The 21,793-nt window shown below is 49.4% G+C and overlaps 1 protein-coding gene and 1 long non-coding RNA gene across 2 annotated transcripts in view; both read right to left on the bottom strand.

The window, feature by feature from the left end:
- The window catches only part of LOC309792796, a 468,580-nt gene that overhangs the window by 432,790 nt on the left and 13,997 nt on the right, over positions 1-21,793 (bottom strand). The gene's annotated exons all lie outside the window — the stretch shown is intronic.
- On the bottom strand, positions 1,854-6,236 carry PDX1 (pancreatic and duodenal homeobox 1; the record flags this gene model as incomplete). Its single annotated transcript, XM_082602036.1, has 2 exons — positions 1,854-2,299; positions 5,822-6,236. 2 exons carry the CDS (start codon positions 6,234-6,236, stop codon positions 1,854-1,856), a joined length of 861 nt encoding a protein of 286 aa, XP_082458162.1.

The raw sequence follows: 21,793 nt of genomic DNA, 5'->3' as shown, positions 1-21,793 counted from the left end.
CGTACCGCAAAAAAAAAAAAAAAAAGAAAAAAAGAAAACCCGCACAAAAAACAATAACAACAAAAACCAAAAAGCAGAAGCAAAAACCACCAACAAAGCAAAAACAAACCCTGCATCTCTTTGCAAACGAAGATAATAGCGGCGACTCTTGGGAGTGAGCCGTTGTCTCGGAACCGGTGGAAACACTGGGGAGGCGCCTTCAGGCGTGCACTGGGGCTGTGCTGCCCGTCCAAGGGCCGCGGGGAGGAGCAGGGTGGCCCGGAAGTTGGAAGCCCACCAAGTCGGGGCCTGTGTGCCCCTAACACAAGACACTCTTGGCCCTCAGGCTCCAGGGGTGGAAACTCATCCAGAGCAACACTTCCTTCGGAGAAGCCCCCGAAAAAGGCCTCGCCTGGACGGCCGCTTTGGGCGTTTCTCTGCCGCCCTTGGTGCGGGGCCGGGTGGCAGCTCCGGCTCTGCGCTTATTCATCGACAGCCCGCCACACTCCGAACCCCCCCATGCCTATGGGCTCTACTGCCTAAGAAATTAATTCATTTTCAGAAGTGACTCCTAAATTTACAATGAAACAAAACAAAACACCCGAAAATCCACCTGCTGATACGCTTTCCCAACCTAAAACCCAAACGTGGTGTCTAGGTTTTCCCTGGTTAGTGCCAAAAAAAAAAAATGCTGCTTTAATTTTTTAAATGAATTGGAATCATTGCACTGAAAGGAGGGTTTGATACAAAGCAAGCGGAATCAGTTTTCTTCTCTTTCCACGTTATCTGTATTTATTAAGCGTTTTCCACAAACATCACCTGAACACGAGGCTCAGACCCTGAAACAAGCAACTGACCTAGAAACCACAGACCTGTTTGCAAAGAACTGTTAGGTAATTTAAAAACTTTAAATAAAAATAACCATCTTGCCTCAGATTCCCCAACCACATACATTTTCATCATCTCTAAGGATGAGGAAGTCATACCCTGTGGATAGTTTCCAAGGTGGGTCAGGCCACCCTGATTGTCCCCACAGTCTTCCCCGCCCTGAGATCAGGAACCAAATCCCCATCTGGAATAGAAAGCTCCAAATATCTTCAGTGTAGTGATTGCTCAGGGGCTGTCTTTCTTCCCCAAAACCTTCGCTCCAGGCCCATCTCCCCTTGCCGTCTCTGGGAGTTCCGGCACACAGGGGTGTACAACAATGCTGCCGCTGCCCCTGCACCCCAGCCCTGCCACCGCCTAGACATGCTTGCAAGACGTTCTTTTCTTCAGAGGAAAGAGGTGGAGGCTGAAGGATGTGCACTGGTGAAGGATGTGGTTCTGCTAAAAGGATTATAAAAGAAGAAGAGGAGAAGGAGGAATTATTCTATTCCATGGGCATTGATTTCACTAGGTCTTTGAAACTTCAGATGTTTCCTTTCAGTTATTTCTAAACGTTAAGGCAGAGGCTGGAGTAAAAATGGCTCTGTTCCCTGAGCAGGTTGAGGCGCTCCATCCAGTTTGCCTGCTGTGTTGGGGACGGTTCCAGTTTGTATAGTTTCTGTTGTCTTTTGAAGAGCCGGCTTCTCTAAAGAGGTCCACGGTTCTGGAGTGATGGCACCTGCACGGCAGCACAGATGTTGCCAATCCAACAGTATCACCCAGAGAGGCCCCGGATATTTCAGAAAACGTCTCTTCTCCTTCCAGAAGGTGGGCCAGCGTCTCCCCACCGCGCCCCAGTTGCCACTAGGCGCCTCAGAGCCCGGGCTCTCCCCTCCAGTCTGGGGTGGGCCGCCCAGCTCCTGCCCCAGTGGTCACACCCGGGGTCCTGGGTCCGCTCCTCCCTTCTTTGCGGGTGGCTGATGCCACCCGGCAGGGAGGAGCCCCATCTCTCACCGAGATTCTTGCGGTCGCAGAGGCACCACACTGGAAGGCTGAGGCGACGCGCTAAGGCCAGGCGGCAGGCGGCCCTCTCGGGCGGCGGCGGGGACCGCGGGCGGCACAGCACCCCCAGGGGGCGGCGGGGGCGGCAGCGCCAGCAGCTCCTCGCCCGAGGTCACCGCGGAGTCCTGCTCGGGCTCCGCGTCCCTACCGCCCACGGCCACGGTCCCGCCGCTGCGCTTCTTGTCCTCCTCCTTTTTCCACTTCATCCGGCGGTTTTGGAACCAGATCTTGATGTGTCTCTCAGTCAAGTTCAGCATGACGGCTAGCTCCACCCGGCGCGGCCTGGAGATGTATTTGTTGAACAGGAACTCCTTCTCCAGCTCCAGCAGCTGCGCGCGAGTGTAAGCGGTGCGCGTCCGCTTGTTCTCCTCCGGCTCCGCTGCGTAGGCACCGCCTGCGGGCGACACAGCACGTGAATGTGGTCCCTGATCCCTGGCTTCTCCTGCCTGTCCCCACCCGTGCAGCCCAACCCTTTTGCCCCAATCCTAGGAGCCCTGGCCCCTTCCCAGCCGCTCCGGCCACCGAGCTCAGGCCCTCTATCCGAGAGCCCAGTCTGGGGCACGCAGCCCTTCCCTAGTAAGGTTTGCCTTTTCTTGGAGGTCAAAGCTGCATGGGTTCTTTCCGTGGCTCTATCAACGAGTGGTTCTAGAATGTGTTCACTTAAGCACTGTTTGGGTTGGTGCTGATTAAAATGCACATAATATCTAAACCGACTGGATTCTACCAAGGCAAAAAAATGTCTTTAATACAGTACTTAAAAAAAAACTTTCTGACGATGACCCACAGTAACAAATACATTTCAAATCATCACCCAGTTCACACACTGATATGTATAACTGCCACACAAAAAAATTTAGGACCTTAAACCAAACTTTACCACCTATGATGCTATCTAATTTCTCCTATTGTTTACTGTTTCATTAAAAACAAGGTTTCAACCCAGTAAATGGATTTCACGACCGACTAATGGGTGCAACCTTCAGTTTGAAAAACCTTGAGCTAATAAAGTTCCCGAGGATATGACATATATTGTCATATCTGACCATATATTATCTCTCTATCAAGTTATATTGTTGTAGTCAGCCCCAACTCAAGAACTGGTAAATTCTCTATAATTGTAATTCTAACCTTGGCTGGGCACCTGCCCTGGACGAGAAGGGAAACCATTCTGAGCCCCCGGAGAAGGTCAACCCCAGCCTCTGTGTCCTGGGCCCCAAATGCTGGCCAAGGCAGGAGGGGAGGCTAGGGAGGGGAGACTCGGGGCTGGATCCCCCACTGGGGAGCTGAGAGCCGAGCAGGGTAGAGGAGCCCCGAGCCCGGGTGGTGAGGAAGCGACAGCCAGGCCCGGCCTGGTAGATTAGCACCGCTCACCCGGTGTTTGTGGCTATGCACCTCCAGGCCCTGATCTTTTCCTTTCTGGGTGACATGCCGACTGCGCCCAGGGTGTGGACTCTGGGGCGCTAACTTCCAGCAAAACACGGGGAAGAGGCCTAAATCGGCGTGTAGGTAGGGCAGAGGTATGTGACATTTCTCCTGTGACTGTTGGCTAGAGTTCAAAAGCTAGTGTGTGTGTTTCTGGAATACAACCCACCAGGGGTTTCCCCCCAGGCCAAAAGGAGGTGCCCAGAAGCCAAGGCAGAGGCTCCTGTCCGAGTCAGCAGAGTCCTGCTTGCTGGGGGCGTCTCTCGGAGTCTGAACACTTTCAGGCCTTCCTTGGCTTGGGAGAGAAACGAGGGAGCCTTAAAAGAACATCTAAAAAGGTCCTCTGAAGTTCGTAAATTCAACCCACAACCTCGCGGGGCTTTGGCCCTTTTTCAGCAGCCTCCCCAAAGTGCTCTGAGAGGCTGCTCAAGGCCCACTAGCCCAGGGGTGCTGTGCCTAGGACGAGTTGGCAGGGGGCGAAGGCGTAGGATGGAGGCTGTTGGTGGTTTGGGGAAGACGTCAGGGCCCCCAGTCTGCACTGTTCTCCAAGGCGCAGCGGGGAGGCATTTAGGGGCAAGCCCGCCAGCAAGGCAGCCGCCGTTCATTTCTTAGGGCGAGCGTTCTGGAAGTTCCCGTTGTTACTAGTATGCATATCCGATCTACGTATAAAGGCCCTTTGGTTACTTCTTTCTCTCCAGGGGTGTGAAACATCAGTAAGAGCGGGCAGGCGGGCTCCCAGACCCTTGAAGTTTGGTTCCTTCCAGAGTTTCCTGGGAGGATGGCCCTGGCCGCAGCAGCATCCTGCAGGCAGCTGCCCGGAGGGCGCCTCCCGCCCCCCAGCCCCTGGCGGGCTGAGCCTGCAGTGGGTCAGAGGGCGCAGGCAAAGGCCCCTCCGACCGCGACCCTCCAGCCCGAGGAGGTCACCCTTCCAGAAGCTACCCCATGCCCCGGCAAGGCTGCTGGTTTTCCCTCGTGTTTTCCTTTCCGGTTCTTTCGGTCTGCCCGGGCCCAAGCTCCACCGGAGCAGCTGTAACACCCCCGGGAGGTGGGAAGTTACCCCACCGCGGAAAGGCTTTTTCAGATCCTCCCTCGCATTCTTCCTGGGGAAGCCGCGAGGAGGGCCGGGGATTCGAGAAATGCGCGCCCCCAGCACGCCGCGGGAAGGGGGCCCGGGCGGGAGGCAGCTCCTGGCAGGAAACTACGGACTGGGAGTCCGCGCCCACGGCCCGGGGACGCCGGCCTCCCGCCTCCCAAGAATCCCGCATTTGCCAAGGCTCCGAGGCCTTTGGCCGCGGCCGCGCGGGCTGAGTAAGGGTCGTGCGGAGTTTCGCCGGCGGTGGGGAAGATCGCGGCCGAGTTTGGACCCTGTCCTGCCTCAGGACCTGCCCGGTCCCCACACAGCCTTCGCGAGAGAGTGGGGAGAGGCGAGCCCCGGGGACGAGCCCGGATCCCCCCAAGCCCCTCTTGGCTGCGCCAGGGGCAGAGTTGGGCAGGCTAGCCAGACTCGGCAGACGGGGGCCGAGGATTCCCGGGGCGGGGGGCGCGGGCACCTCCAGCCTCTCTCCCCTGACTCCCGACTGTTAGTTGGAAGGAAGAGAAAAGTCCACTATTTGCAGTGCAGGTGTGACGAGAAGTGGCTTCGGCACGGAAGCGATAAGATTGTGTGGCTGCGGCACAGGCCGCGCCAGAACTCGCCGCCGGCTCTGGGCTGGGAAGACCTTCCGTTACAGGCCGGCGCCCGGGGCCCCCTGTTTCGCCTGTGCCAGAGGGCATCTCCTTCCTCGAACGGACTGGCAGGGACGCAGCGCGGGGACACTTCCGTTGGTTCAAAAGTGAATGAGCATCGCAGACGCCTCTCCCAGCTGCTTGGCTTCGAGGGTGAGCGACCAGTCCTCGGCCCTGCTGTGACCCCCCAGCCCCGGCCGCTGGACACCTTTGCACACTTGGGTACGGCTTTCCTTCCCAGATTTTCTGCACCTACTTAGTGCCCGCGAGACGGCCTGGCTTTCTTTACTGGAGCCGCCCGCGGGGGTTGGGGGCGGTGCTCAAGGCGAGAAGGGGCCCGGGGCTCCGAAGGCGCGCTCCGGCCGGGCCGGGAGCATCCCAGAGCCCTGCTCGGCTCCCTCGACGCGCACTCCCGGGAGTCCTGGGCGGGCGGACCCCCAGCTGGGGCAGGATTGGAGGGTCCGAAGCCTTGAGCTCGGCCAGGCCTAGGCTCGCAGGGAGCGCGCGGGCTCCTGGAGTTCAGCGGACAGGGAAGGAAGGACTTTAGGCTGCCAGGAAGAGAGCCGAGTGGGAAAGACGCTCCAAGTTGGACCAGAAAAGCGCTTCTTTGCAAAATGGCCTTGTTAGCTCCCTGTATGCTTTAGTCCGACTCTAGGTTATCCATAGGGTCTGGGGACGCAAACTGGGAGAGAGTCCTGGGAAGCGCTTGGAGGTAGGGGCAGCCGGGCGGAGAGAGGGTGAGGACAAAGCGGGCGGGAGCCAGGCTTACCTGCCCACTGGCCTTTCCACGCGTGAGCCTTGGTAGACTTCATCCACGGGAAAGGCAGCTGGACGCGGCAGGGCTCCTCCAGGGCGCCGGGCTCAGCTCCATCCGGGAAGGGCCCGGCCGGCGGGCGGGGGAGCGCGAGCTGAGCCGGGAGGTGGTGGTGGAGGTGCGCCACCGCGGGGTCGTCGGCGAGCGGGGGCACCTCGTACGGGGAGATATCCGGGGGGCTTCCCTGCTCCAGCGCGCCCAGGGCGCCGGGGAATGGAGGCGGCGGCGGCGGCGGCGGCGGCGGGGGCTGGCGGCCCATGTACAGGCACGCAGGGGGGCTGGCGCTGAACTCTGGCGCCGGGCCCCGCTGGAACGCGCAAGGGTCCTTGTACAGCTGCGTGGCCGCGTAGTACTGCTCCTCGCCATTCATGGCTGCCGCCCGGCCTTGGGGACCAGGAGAAGGGGGCTGGAGCCAGGGACTTGGAGCTGTGCGGCGCTCCCACTCCCGGAGGCACCCCTGCAGCTTTGACAGCTCGGCACCGCTCGGAGAGGTGACCCGGTGCCGGCGGGACGGGCGGGCGGCCGCCGCGCCATAGGCTCCACTGTGCCCCACGTGGCTCAGCCTGAGGCCATTATTGGCCTGGCTGGCTGCCTTAAGAAGCCGGGCCCAGGTACCCACGAGCGCCTGAACGTTTCAGTTTTCTCTCTCAGCCGAGTTTACTACACCTGTATGTGCAGTTGGCAGTACTCGCCAAAGTGGGGCACGAATGAGATTATTAGACCTTCTGTTCATTTATAGAAACATATTTTCCTCATACGTTAAACAGTCTATTTTCCTTGTACGTTTGATAATGTACATATTAGTTCATTGGTATAATTTATAAATATACATCTGTTGCGGTTGTACACAGACTTTTAAAAAATTGTTAGGGAATACGGTCAAAAAATTTGAGGACCCCAGCTCTACAGGTCGGAAGCAGTTGGTTCTATTTTATTTATGAGACTTGTACACAACCACGAGTGATGTCAGTGAACTGGCACGTAAAGATCCAGGAGTCGCAGTATGTTTTTGCCTGTGGCTGTGCTCCTGGGATTTATGGAGTGTAAACTATAACTTCAGAAGCATTCACAGTGGCTTCTAAATTTTTTAAAAGGGAAAGGCATTATTAATTTTTGATTTGGGGAAATTAGGGCTCATTTGGCCAGCTCAGAATGCAGATTCCTACAGGGGCAAGGGGGAAAAGAAGTAGCGTCCCCTCTTGTGTCTGGGAGGGGGGGCAGGGGGTTGGCACCCGGTTTCCAGATCCTTGATGGCTCCCCACGTATCCCGAGACCTGGCCGGAGTCCGTCAGCTGCAGAACGTCGATTCCCGCGTCCGACTGAAACAAGGCAGGCCTGGGAGAGGAGCGTTCAGAAAAGAAATAAAAGCGCAGCGTTTTTATGACAATGTCAGTGTTTGGCTCCCACCGATTCGGTAACTTCTGGGCCCTCTGGGGTCCTCACTGAATAGAGACGCTTTTTCGGATCCAGTGGTGCAGACGGACTATCTCCGGGTCGCGTTGGCACACAACCTCGGACCCAGGCAGGATCAACGCCGCCGACCGGTTCGCCTTAGGCGTCCTGCCGAAGTGACCACAGTCCTCGAACCGCCACGAGGGTTTTAGAAAAACTGGACACCATAGCAGAAAAGCCTGGGCAAGAGGGAGCGTGAACCACAAGGAACCAGCAAGAGGAAATCACTGCACTGACTTTCCTAAACTGCAAACTACATCCAGTCCTTTACGAGGTAGATTTAATGTTTCCTCCTGGTGGAAATATACGAATGAATACGGATTGAGTGCGCTACCCTGAAATATGCCTCGTTTTCATTAAAAAGCAAAAGCTAGTTGGGAATCTGGACTTCTCTGCAGATTCCTTGTCTTGTGAGATGCTGGTGCCGTGTCAACATCTGTGTTGGGATGAGCGCTGGGCACCGAGTGGTCCCCGCGACGGTGGGGACGCGCGCAGCTCCGGGGGATCGTCGGGGCACCGGCTCTCGCCAAAGGGCAGGCTGAGAGCGGCCGGGCAGCGTGGGGGAGTTCCGGCGATTTCTTCAGGGAAAAGGGCCACCTGCAGTCCGAGGGGGCCAGGGAGCGAAAGGCCGTGGGACCCGCGCACCTAATCTCTCCGCGCCCGCGTCAATGAGTCCATTGTTCGCGGCGTCCGCGGAGGACCCGCTATCACCGGCCGCGAGCGACCACATCGATCAGGAGGGCAGGGCTGGAGGGGGGTTGCCGGGCCGCGGCATGTTGACCCTCGGAGATAATCTGCCGAGTCGCCGCGGGTTGACTTGGCGACGTGGTTATGAGCGGGCGGCAGCACCGCTTGGGACAAAGATCGGCCACCTTTCCCTCCCTCCCCCTCTCTTTCTTCTCTTCCTCTCGCTCGCCTCCTCGGCGGTCCCTCTACTCGGGCGCTCCAGCAGCCCCCTCCTCCCCCTCCGCTGCTGCGGCCTCGCCCGCCCCTCCCCCCAGATCCAGAGTGTTTACTTTGCACTTCTCGTCTAATTGCACATTTCTGTAAATTGGTCTCCATTTCGATGCTTCATTTGCTCCCATTTAATATTTTTGCTCGGCCCTGCAGAAAGAAAAGAGGCACTCAGCAGAAAGCAAATCCGCCCCCTGCGCGCGCTGGCAAAATCCGGGAACCCCGGGCTGAACCATGACAACACGCGGGTGGGGGGCGGTGTGGGCTGGAGATGGCCCACCCAGGCCTCCCCACCCTCACAGTGAGCACTTTCTGAGGCTGGCTGCCCAAAAAAGTGACCCAGGAAACCACGGCCAAACAGCCGCTTGTTATTGTTCTTATAGGTGGGACGAAGGTAGGGAGATTTTTGGATTGGCTAATTATAACGTACATACATATACCCGCCACCGAGCAAGGTCGTGTGTTGTGTTTCTTCTGTGGATATAGCTCAGGGTATCATAAAAGCGCCAAGTCCATTACAGGTGAAATGCATTTCCGCTCTGAATCCCCGCGGACGCCTGCGCCCCTCTCGCCTCGCACAGGCCCGGGAGCGATACTGAGCCATTAGGCGAGAGCCTTCTCGAGCCATTTAACAGCAGCTCTTATGGATAAATAAACAAAAAAGGCTGTAAACCAATTATAGTGTGGACAGTGAAAAAGTCGTTTATTAGCAGGACGTCCTGATGGCCCTCGCTGATATTGGAGGTCCTCGTCTGCCCTCTTCCCCCTTCCCTCCCCGAGGCGAGGCTTGCCCCTGGAGAACACAGGGTACCTTGTTCTCGGTCAGTAGCTGAGTCTTCCTCGGTGGTTTCACAAGCATGCCAAGGGCTGAATTTGGCTTGGCGATGAGAATTTTTAAGCCATTGTATTCCATTATAAAGGGAAAACAATATGTGAACATCACTTAACTCTGAGGCTGTGTTTGTGATGAATTTGTGTGGAATTTATTAGAGGGTGTCCTTTATAATTAATTTGCTGTTTAAAATAAAAATTAAATTAGACCCTGAGTTGAAGCACTAAAGATAACGGTGTGATGTATGGAATGAGAATACTCCTTCCATAATGTACTTTGAATTTTGGTGGATTACCCGGTTTTTAGTCCCCCCAGGGTAGTCATCTTTCTTACTCTGGGATTTCCTCAGAGTCTGGTACCCAGGTCTGAGAGAGGCCAAGGAAAACCTAATTTGCTCAGGCAAAAGGACCTCAGACTTTGAATCAAAGACTTTCCATTGATTCCTAGTTCAAAATAATCGAGCAAAATTAAGTGGAGAGTTGAAATTATTTTCCAGGTAGTTCAGCACCCCCATTATATAGATAAATGCAGCCTAAAAATCTAATTTAATTGGACAATTGTCTGTTCTCTACCTCACTGGCTCTCTTTATGGTGAAAGAAGAGTGGAAGGGGCCCATGGGGGGCTGCACCCCAGGACTGGGTTTAGTGCTTCTCCCGTGCCCACCCCCCAGACACCAGCCCTTTCCTCCTGTTTTTGTTTAATCCTTCTGAGGCCCTCAGTTTACTTTGCAGCTGAAAGGAAAAGTGGGAACGGAAGTCCAGACTCCAAAGGGTCTAAGCTCGCCCCTCCTCCAGCATCCCTGTGGCTGCCCTTGCAGCTCTGGGCTCATCCCGGCCCTCACCCAGGCTCCCATCTGTGCCCTGTCATCCAGATATGCAGTCTCTAGAAACCCCAGGCCTTGTCATTTCCCTTCTCATCTCAGTCCTGGATAACCATCTTCTTGCTTCCATTGAGGTTCCCTTTCTTAGCCCTCCACCGCCCCTCCCATCACCGATTCCTGACTAATCCTTTGTTCTCCTGGGGGCCTTTCCTTACCTCCAGGTTCCTGCTGGAGCCCAGAGAAGCCTTGACCCACACTTCCTGGTCACTCAGCCGCCTTCCTGAGCCGGTCTGCATTTCACTTGGCTTATTGGTTTGAAGGAGGAGTATTCTCAATTTATTGGTCAAACACCTATATAGCTCTTACTGTACCTGTCTGCTATGTCTTTTTTTTTTTTTTTTTTTTTTTAGGGTGGGTCAATTAAAATGTACTCTATGTTCTTCCTAGAGTTATCCCTCCAAGCTACACACGCCTCAAATTCCTTTTGGGCTCCACTGCCTAGACAGAAGGCCATGAAAATTTGAACATAGGGTACTTCATTCCATTTTAAATTTCTTAACTCTTATTGTAGACAAACCTGATTATGTAACTTACTAAGATTTTTCCTTTTAATTTCTGTTGTCCAAATCTTTCCCAATCCCGGAGTATAGGGCCCAGAGGGGTACTGGTTGGGATTGATGCAGCCTGACCCATTTCAGACAAGCCTAAGGTGATGTCTTTAACTCCTGAGCTATCCAAAATTCCGCTTTTAAGTCAAAATCCACCACGCAATTTGGTCAAGATTTGCACTTACAATTTTAGATGCTATCCCTTCCAAGGTAGTCTCCCAACCAGGTATTAGTGCCCAAGAGTTGTAAAGAAACGGCACAGAAGACGTCCCCAGTGGTGTTGATGATGAGCGGGAGTTGGTCTAGCTATAGGTTGGGAATAAAGGGTCAGCACATGTAAGGGTCAGAGGGAGGGGAAGAGCAATAAAAAGTACACCTTGGGCTTCCCTGGTGGCGCAGCGGTTGAGAGTCCACCTGCCGATGCCGGGGACGCGGGTTCATGCCCCGGTCCGGGAGGATCCCACATGCCGCAGAGCGGCTGGGCCCGTGAGCCATGGCCGCTGGGCCTGCGCGTCCGGAGCCTGTGCTCCGCAACGGGAGAGGCCACAGCAGTGAGAGGCCCGCGTACTGCAAAAAAAAAAAGTACACCTTGGTGGTCACACAGGCCTTCTGAGGAGAAAAGAAAGGAAGGAAGAGAGAGAGAAAGAGAGAGAGAACAGGAATGCAAGAGCGTAGGAGGAAAACCTCAGCGTCAAGGAGAAGAGTATAGAGACTAACAATTCTCTCCTGTATCTGTTGTTGGATGTGCATAAGCATACAGGGTTGACCCGCCAGTCAAAAATGAGCAGACATCAGCAGAGCGTCCTCCCCAGTATGCCTGGCTCGTGGCATCCCACAGGCCTCCTTAGGACCAAGACCTAACTCTCAACATTTTCTTACCTTATCACTGTCCCTATGTGGTCACCAGCTGAAACCACGCACCTCAGATTGGGACTTGAACCCACGTGGCTGGGACTCAAACCTGGCAAAAACCCAGTTTTCCAACTGAGATCACACACCCAGTTTCAGGACTTAGTAAAGCTCAGGTTCTTAATGTCTCATCACAGAAAGAATTCAGTGAGAGACAAAGTGATAGGTAAGAAGTGGATTTATTTAGAAGCACTCCACAGAGTGTGGGCCATCTCAGAAGGTGAGAAAGGCCTGCTATGTCTTTGATGACACAAATTCCGTAGTAGAGATTTGTTTGGGCTTTGGTATATGATGGAAAGGTCTTAGGAGTTGCATATACTTGTGTTCCACATCTGCCCTGCACAAGCTGTGTCCCGTGGCAAGTTGTACAAGTCCCTGAAACCGCTCTGTTCTTACTTGTAAAATGAAACCAATGGTACTGCTCCGTGTAATACACCCATCACATAGAGTAGTAATAACGACAAACACATGGAGCCAGATACTGTTGCAAGTATTTTACATACGGCAGTCCTCACTAACATGCCAGGAGGTGGATGCTATTATTCCCATTTGACTGTGGAGGAAACTGAGGCATAGAGGTGTTACTGGCTGTGGAATCACACAGCCAATAAGTGGCAGAGCCTAGATCCAAGCTGAGGAGGTCTGGTTTTAGAATCCATTCTCTTGGCCATGACATCGTACTATCTTGCTATATAGCAGTACTCAAGAAATATTTTTTATTATTTTTGTGATATTTCAATGAGACAAAATGTCCAATGTTCCTGGCACTTCATAGGCACTCAGTAAATGGTCATCTTTTCCTTGCTTCCCTGGCATTGCTTTTAATGCACCTACAGCATTTAACTATTGGTAATTGCTGTAGCCCAAAGAGCCACAGAGCTCTTACCATAAGCCCATGTCTAAGGACATTCCCAGACAGGTAGGCCTGGAAAGGAATATTCAGGAACACTGAGGAAGCACTGGGTGGATATATGCCTGTGTTTTATGGGAATATGCCCCTAAATTGGGGCCCTGCTTAAAGGGGATAGAGGAGGGGAGGGCCGGGTGGCACCCTCTCCAGCCAGCCCTGACCACACCACACAGAGAGAAACAGGGGTGGGGAGATCCGGGGCTTCTTCTCTACATCCAGGAAAGCCCAAAAGAAAGACCTGAGCCAATCACATCCTTGCTGGGATGACCTCCCCGCCCCCCCCCATAGGTGAGGAATGCAGCATATAAGCCCATCTTAGTAGCCAGAGACCCTTCCCCCTGCATTTCCCATGGTTCTTCCATTTCCAGGTTGGAGAGGAAGCTGTCATCACAGACTCAGAGGAAACCCTCATATGGCTCAGGAGAGGAGGATTCTACTGTCCCGGCTGAAGCAGGGCTGGAATCCTGCTCCATTCCTGCCTCTTCCAGGTCACAAGGGTGGTCATTGGCACCCTGGTCTTCTTTGTGAGGGTGTAGAAACACCCTTGTCAAAGTGTTTCCTCTGCGTGTCCCCCAAATCTAAGACCCATACAAGAGTGTTAAAGTTACCAATCTCTGGGGATTGAAGTGGGAGGGGCAGCTCCAAACCCGGAACGGCAGTGCTGAGACTCTCACTCGTGGTTTTCTGTGGTGGATCCATGCCTTCTTTTGCAGAGATTAGAAAGTAAAGGCTCGTTATTTGACTGCGGTCTCAACCCCATTGAGTTTTCCCCTTGGTAATTCTTCCTATGGTAGATTTGGCTTATCAGTGTATCCTCGTGCAGAGATAAGCTGTATTTGAATACATTTATTTTATCCAGTTAGATATTGCAACACATTTATGTTTAGGCAAATCCCACAAAGGTACAGACTCCTACCAATCAATGAAATCACAAGGGTTCATAGTGTTTCTGGAAATGTGATTCATGAACCGTATGTGTCAAAATCACTGGGTTGCTTATAACATGTGATTTCTGAGCCCAGTCCCAGACCAACTTAATAATCATATGGGGGGTGGCGTGGGACTTGGGATTCTGCATTTTAAATACACCCAAGGGCTTCCCTGGTGGCGCAGTGGTTAAGAATCTGCCTGCCAATGCAGGGGTCACAGGTTCGAGCCCTGGTCCGGGAAGATCCCACATGCCGCGGAGCAACTAAGCCCGTGCACCGCGACTACTGAGCCTGTGCTCTAGAGCCTGTGAGCCACAACTACTGAGCCCGCGTGCCACAACTACTGAAGCCCGTGGGCCTAGAGCCCGTGCTCCGCAGCAAGAGAAGCCACCGCAATGAGAAACCCGCTCACCACAACGAAGAGTAGCCCCCACTCGCCGCAACTAGAGAAAAGCCCACGGCACAGCAACGAAGACCCAACGCAGCCCCAAAATAAATAAATAAATAAAAACCAAATACACCCAAGGTCATTCTCATGCACACTATGAATTGAGAACAACAACAACAAACACTTAAACTATAATTTACTTGCTCTATGGAGGCTCATAGATACTCTTAAAGAACAAGCATGAAGCACAGACATTCAAACTAAAATATACCTCTATGTCCTAAGATTGTTGTGAAGTTAAAGTGAGGAAATGCATGGAAACATGCCCAAGTCAGTGCAGAAAGCATGTTATTTGAAACTCTGCATGGACAACACACATGCAAATCCCATACATCTTTGTAGATTTCCCCTTCTCTCTTACACATCCGTTCTTTCTTTACATGACTAAAGAGAAAGAATCAGCATGATCTTACTTTATTATCGTGTTTTCTCCCACTGAGCTCTTTATTATTTTTTCATTTCAGAAGAATTTATTCTTAATGCACGAAATCTCATGAGATAAATGGGAATTTACATATATTTCACATAAGGTTTTTTAAAAAATATTTATTTATTTTTATTGGAGTATAGCTGTTTTACAATGTTGTGTTAGTTTCCACTGTACAGCGAAGTGAAGTGGAGTTCCCTGTGCTATACAGCAGGTTCTCATTAGTTATCTATTTTATATGTAATAGTGTATATATGTCAATCCCAGTCTCCCAGTTCATCCCACCTCCCTTTCCCCTCTTGGTGTCCATACGTTTGTTCTCTATGACTGTGTTTCTATTTCTGCCTTGCAGACAGGTTCATCTGTACCATTTTTCTCGATTCCACATATATGCGTTAATATACAATATGTATTTTTCTCTTTCTGACTTACTTCACTGTGTCTGACAGTCTTTAGGTCCCCACGCCTCTACAAGTGACCCCATTTCATTCCTTTTTATGGCTGAGAAATATTCCATTGTATATATGTACCACATCTTCTTTATCCACTCGTCTATCAATGGGCATTTAGGTTGCTTCCATATCCTGGCTATTGTAAATAGTGCTGCAGTGAACATTGGGGTGCATGTGTCTTTCTGAGTTATGGTTTTCTCAGGGTATATGCCCAGTAGTGGGATTGCTGAGTCGTATGGTAATTCTGTTTTTAGTTTTTTAAGGAACCTCCATACTGTTCTCCATAGTGGCTGTATCAATTTACATTCCCACCAACAGTGCAAGAGTGTTCCCTTTTCTCCACACCCTCTCCAGCGTTTATTGTTTGTAGATTTTTTGATGATGGCCATTCTGACCAGTGTGAGGTGATACCTCATTGTAGTTTTGATTTGCATTTCTCTAATAATTAGTGATGCTGAGCAGCTTTTCACGTACCACTGAGCTCTTTAGAAACAGTGGCAGTCTCCTTGGGGTGTTAATGTGGCTCCAGCGTGGGCTCAGAGAGGTTGAGCTGGGCATTTCCAGCCACAGCAGCTAACATATAAGGGCAAATAAAGGGAGACAATAAAATCAAAACAAATTGATCCATCTCCAGGCAGTACCATTAACTTGTGTCTTAATGCCATACGCTCCCTAGACTGAACATGACCAAATAGCTTCCTTTAAAGGTAAATGAATTTTATATAATTTGCAGCTAATTCCATTTAATTCTGCCCACATGAGCATGTGATAAGGGAATGTTAAGCTGGTCAATAACCACAGGCTAAAAGGGGCATTCAGGAGGTGGCTAGTGTTTGATTTCCAAGTGGTCTGGCTCAGCGCTGAGAAATCCAGATTACTATGAGTGTGTTGGTTTCTTGGTTGTTTGCTTTCTGTTCTCCTAGCTCCTGAGTAAAGAGCAGTGAGAAAACACTAGGATCCCATCTGTCACAATGAGGCCAGTTACAACAATAACAACTACTCCTTTTTATAAAATCATTCTTGGTCTGACAAACTCCCTTTGGACTGCAGGGAATCAGGAAGAGTAAAAATAATAGAATCAATAACAACTTTGTTATCTAGTAACTTAAACAACCCTTGCCTGCTGGGATGGCAGAACAGGCTTTCTTATCTTGGAAACAGGAAAACTTTCTGGATAGTAAATTATTTTTCACAGAATGTTTCTAAATGGATTAGGTTTCTAGAGAAAGTGCCTAAGGTAGGAACCATGCCAAATTCCAATCATTTAGACGCAATATTTTAAAACATGGGAAGGAATTGGGGTCTTTAAATCTAATATATATTATTTCTTCTTTTTGTTTAATAAAACATCAACGGTTGTACAATTATTTGAATTTTGAAAACCTTAAATGTGAAATTCTCATTTAAATGTCTGAATCCTCTGGTCAACTTGATTTTCGTTCCTGCATCAGTACATGCCAGTGTGTGTGTGTGTGTGTGTGTGTGTGTGTATGCGTGCGTGCACGCGTGCTTTTCAGAGAGCTTTCCTAATTCACACCCAAGTCTTCACAGTCAGGACGTGCTCTGCTGAACAATCTATCTAAATAAAACAGCAGGGAGTGGGCCTGTTTTGATCTGGGTGTTCCATGTTTATTTCTTTGCATGTAAATATTTATGACTTTGCTCAATAGTCAAGAAATATTTCTTGGTTTGAAGAGAGCCATCTCTCCTACAATGCAGGCATTCATAACAGCAGCTAACTAATGATAACACAGGCCAAAGAGATTCTCCTGGCTTGATTCATTCAGATAGTTGAAGGGAAAGTAGAAGCTGAGGGGCTTAAATTATCAAGTTAGTCTGTTTTTACTGCTCCAATTCACACCTAAGTTGTCACTTGGATGCCAAGCTTTCAGAACAGACCCAATTGGTTCACATTTCACTGTCATTCTAACACCTTATATAGGGTGTCCTTAAAGTCTGAACACAAGCAACCATACATGATATTTTGTATTCCATGAATACAAAAAAATTTTTTATCTGTGTGTGTCAGATTTTATGACCAGCCCATACATAAACTGACCTAAATTTCTATTTGTTTTTTTTGGAAAAGAGGCACATACATATGGACCTAAAATTCAGTTTAGGAGAAGAAAATCTTTTCTGTGTTTACTAATGCTGTATTGTAAAACATAATCAATCAGTGTTGTCTGCTTCATTTACAAAGCAATTTATTAGACTCTGCCAACATGGTCACAGTCAAACCTTGAAGTTTCTAAAAGTTGGAGTTAGAGATTGCCATGAATCCAGATAAACAGCAGTGTTTTCTTACCTTCCCAGCAAATTGTGACAGGTGATAACAAAAAGGCAAACACAGTCTCTAGCCCCTAACCTGGGTTATCTGTCTCCTGGCCTGTAATTACACAGAATTTGGAGTTTTCTCAAGAGACTGGAGTGACACTATTTACCTTTTTTGTATTTATATGACCAGTAGCCAAACTTAAATATAATAACTAGAGAAGTTCAGTAAGGAAAAGTACTTACTGGGAAACATTCAAATTTCCCCCTTTTCTCCTGCTGGTTTCCTTATGAGCCTCATCCCTTCAAGCCCCAGGGGCCTTTTTTTTTTTTTTTTTTTTTTTTTTTTGCGGTACGCGGGCCCCTCACTGTTGTGACCTCTCCCGTTGCGGAGCGCAGGCTCCGGACGAGCAGGCTCAGCGGCCATGGCTCACAGGCCCAGCCGCTCCGCGGCATGTGGGATCTTCCCGGACCGGGGCACGAACCCGTGTCCCCTGCATCGGCAGGCGGACTCTCAACCACTGTGCCACCAGGGAAGCCCCCCAGGGGCTTTTTTGAAAAGAATACTGATCTTATTCCATCTACTCTTTATAACATTTTAGGACTGGTTCGGATTATTGCTTGACATGAGGAAAGAAAAGAACTGGAGATGGTTTATCTACATTTCAGCTGAAAAAATAATTTAACAAAGTTGAGTGGTGTTTCAACGAGTTTTTTTGTTTTTTGACCAGTATGTTGGGTAAAGGGCGGAGGAATGGTCTCGAAACCAAGTAGATAGGCACATGGCCAGACCAGCTTCTCATTCTTCATCTAATTCAAGCTCCCTTTTCTCAGAAATGTACTTGAAAAGACTCAATTTTGCTCAACTTTTAAGAAAATTGCTAATTAGGGGAATAGAAGCAATTAGCACCTTAGCACCAGTTTTTGCACACAGCCTTCACATTTATCAGGTTACTAAATGTTTCACAAATTCCATCTCCATCTCTCACCTTCTCCATCCACAAGGGGCCCTAAAGCACTTCTTCAGTTTATACCAAGGCGTCATTCTAGTTCTTTCTCACTTGTTGGCTGGAAGGAAAACATTGTACTTACAATCAGTAAGCAAAGATACTGAAGTTATAGTTCCGATTTTGTTGCTTTAGTCAAGTAGCTCTTTGAGGTTGTAATAAATGTCACAGATCATTTCCCCAGAAGAAGGCACAAGTGTGTAAACACACAAAATTCTGCATGAGATTTCAGGAAATTCATAACTCCCTGCTTCCCCAGCCCTGTCCACTGCCGTCCTTCACAAGGCAAGGTTTACTTGGAACCAGTCCATGCCCGACTTTTGCTTTTTATCCCCATTTCTGGAATTTGGGTCGATGGTACAGTGCACTAGCTGGACCTTTGCAAACGTTGCTTCCTTGTAAATATTCACAATGATCACTGTTTGTTTATTTGCCTGAATACTCATGCTACGTACAGAGGATTTATACATTAAATAATTATTTTTATTTTTTAAATTTTTATTTATTTATTTAGTTATTTTTGCGGTACGTGGGCCTCTCACCGCCGTGGCCTCTCCCATTGCAGAGCACAGGCTCCAGACGTGCAGGCTCAGCAGCCATGGCTCACGGGCCCAGCCGCTCCGCGGCATGTGGGATCCTCCTGGACCGGGGCACGAACCCGTGTCCCCTGCATCGGCAGGCGGACTTTCAACCACTGCGCCACCAGGAAAGCCCCATATACATTAAATAATTATTACTCAACTTTCTGACTGTAGTCACCTGTTCCACGAAGATAATAAACATGATGAGGTCAAATGGTGAGTTTGGAGGAGGTGAATTTATAATTCTAAGATTCATCAGGAATTCATAGACTTACAGATACATTGAGCTGTGACCTTGATCTGTTGTCATAGATGGTAGCTGGGCTTAAGATTGTTCTTCCTTCCCTCTTTCCAGTAGACTCTTGTCTGAATGTCTACTCTGTACCAGGCACTGTGGCAGGCTTTGGGGATAAAGCAGAATAACACATGATCCCTGGGATCCAGTCTTAGATTCCAGTGCTGGGAAGGAAGCAAACTCATAAACACACACACAGTAAAGAACTCCAGATGCCCTGAGAATGTGGTTCTTCTACCTTTTACTGGGAGCTGGTGAACACACTACTCCTGGAGAGACACTCAGCTTTCCTGTGGGGCCCTGTTTTCAGTTATTTCCTGAAAGCAGGTAGGGTATGGTCTGGCCCCATCACCTACTAACAGTTTGACTTTGGACTTTCAGCTGACCAGGGTTCAAATTGCTCATCTACCGAATGGCAGCTTGGCGGGTGGTTAAAAGCATGGACTCTGGAGCTGGACTGGACTGACTGTCCTGGTTTGAATCCAGTGTAACTACTTACTAGTTGTGTGACCTTGGGGAAGTGCCTTAACCTCGCTGTGTGTCAGTTTCCCCCTCTGTAAAATGGGAATAACAATAGTACCTACCACAGAGAATTGTACCCTGTGAGTTAATAATAAATATGTGAGAAGCATTCCAAAAAGAACACACAAATAGAGTGTCTAGCTCTCATTCATTCATATTCAACAACTATTTATGGATCACCTGCATGTGCTAATAAGTACAGGGGATGCCATAGTAAAGAAGTAGTCTCTGCTTTAAAGAACCTGTAGTCTAGTAGGGAATCGGGCAACTAGAGAGGAAATTGAAATGCAGTGAGATGATCTCTCTGATAGAGACAAGTATAGGCTGTGGTGGGAGCACCACAGCAAGGGCACGTCCCCCAGTCTAAAGCTTTCCTTCCTGCTTTATTAATTCCCCAGCTGAGAAGCACACCTTCATCTCCTTTAGGATTTTACTCAGAGTTTTTCTTAGAAACTTAAAAACTTGTGTTAAAAAACACGTAACATAAAATTTACCATCTTAACCATTTCTGAGTGTACAGGCTACTAGTGTTAAGTGTATTCACCTTGTTACATATCCATCTTCAAAACTCCTTGCATCTTGCAAAACTGAAAACTCTATACCCATTAAACAACAATCCCCCCTCCCCCTCCCCCAGTCCCTGGCAACTACCTTACAGGGTTTTATAACTTTCATGCCAGTTCTTCATCATGTTAATTTCTCAATGGTTTGCCATTATAGTGAATGTCAATGGGATATTGTTTTCTATCATGGCTTCCACCCAGCTGGAGATTTTCCTCTAAAATAATTCTGCCTTTCTCTTTCCATTGCTACTGCTGTTTTCTGGAGTGCCCTGAATTCATGAACTTTGTGTCTTCCAGAAAACAAATGGCTGTAAGTTGAGCAATGTTCTAGGAACAGGCTTGTTAATGACTGGGCTAAATGGCATTGACTGAGTCTCACTGTCTGAGCCCTGAGCTCACCTCTGTAGGAAGATACTAGGGGAGTGCAAGGCAGCAGGAAGATCTGTTCATGTAAGTTACAAGAAAACGAGTGAAGAGGCACGTGTCAAAGACATATGTAAGGACCCAGTTGTGCACACCAAGTATGTCTAACAGGATGAAAGCAGTGTTTTAGGAATATGAATATGACAACGTGGATTATGGACCAGAATATTAGAGACTAAAGTCGTTAGACCAGTTCAGATGCTGTTAAAGATTAGTTGAGATATGAAAATGTGTAGTCTAGAGTCATAACAGGAAAGGAGAAAAAGGGAAAAATCCAGACATCTTACATCTTTTTTTTTTTTTTTTTTTAAATTTGGGCACACCACGTGGCTTGCTGGATCTTAATGCCCCAACCAGGGATCAAACCCAGGCCCCAGCAGTGAAAGCACCTAGTTCTAACCACTGGACCACCAGGGAATTCCCTGGACATCTTACATCTTATGACATTCCTCTGAGTTAAATATTATTACCCCCATTTTACTATTGAAGAAGCAGAGGTCAGAAAGTCTGATTAGTTTGCCCAAAGTTGTATGATTAGCAGCTGGATGGGTCATACATATTCACCCAGAATCTGTCTGACTTCAAGACCTATGCTCTTTTACTGCTAAGGTGGCTTCAAGGCTGCTAGTTTGGGACACTGAAAAGATAACTTTACAGTGGACCGAAAAGAGGGCGTTGAGAGAGGGGACCAATTTTCAGGGAAAGATAATGATTAGTCTTATTAGAATATGCTGAGTTTGGGATGAAGGTGGGCAATGTAAATGAAAGGGACTTACAGGCGTTTGGAGATGAACTAAGTAGGAGAACAGGGCTGGGTGTGTGGATGCCTAGGTGTTGACTGGCTTACTGAAAGATTGAGTGTAAAAGGGAAAGAGAGCCATGGATAAATTCTTGAGGATATCCCCACTTAGGGGGCAGAAAGGGAAAGGGGAATCAATAAAGTCAGTCAAGGGAGGTTCATGGGACTGTTATTTGGTAGGAAAATAGTACATGTGCTTTAGGATGGAAAAGTGTGACAGGACGCCAGTCCTAGGTTGTCAATCCTGATTCCGGAAAGTCATTTAAGAGTAGTTCACCCATCTCATCCCATTGCAACTACCATGATGTGTCTCATGTCCTTGACTTCTGCTTTATACCCGTATTCACTAGGTTCCCAGTTTCTCTCCTTTCTTCCTCTTAAACAGCTCTTGCACTGGTCTTTCCCTAACGCCCTGGGCACTGCCTCAGGGAAGATTGGGTCTCACCGGGCAGTTGTGACTGGTGTCCACCCAGGCTCCCTGATGCTGCTTCTTCACACCCAGCATGTGTACATTACCAGTAGAGTTATTTTTCTTATGCTGTGAATTTTATAATTTCTCAATCTAAAATCTATTTTCTCCAGTTCCTGTAAAGTCAACCCCTTAGCAAAGCCCAGTGAGTCCTTCGACTTGGCACCAACCCTGTCTTCAAGCTGCCTTTCTTACAAATCCTCACTTCCCCAAGCACCACCCACTCCATCAGATGTCCATTCTCAGCATCTC

Source organism: Mesoplodon mirus (genome assembly GCF_964341445.2).
Source record: "Mesoplodon mirus genome assembly, chromosome: 17".
Classification (NCBI taxonomy): domain Eukaryota; kingdom Metazoa; phylum Chordata; class Mammalia; order Artiodactyla; family Ziphiidae; genus Mesoplodon; species Mesoplodon mirus.
This window is presented reverse-complemented; position numbering and strand designations above follow the sequence as displayed.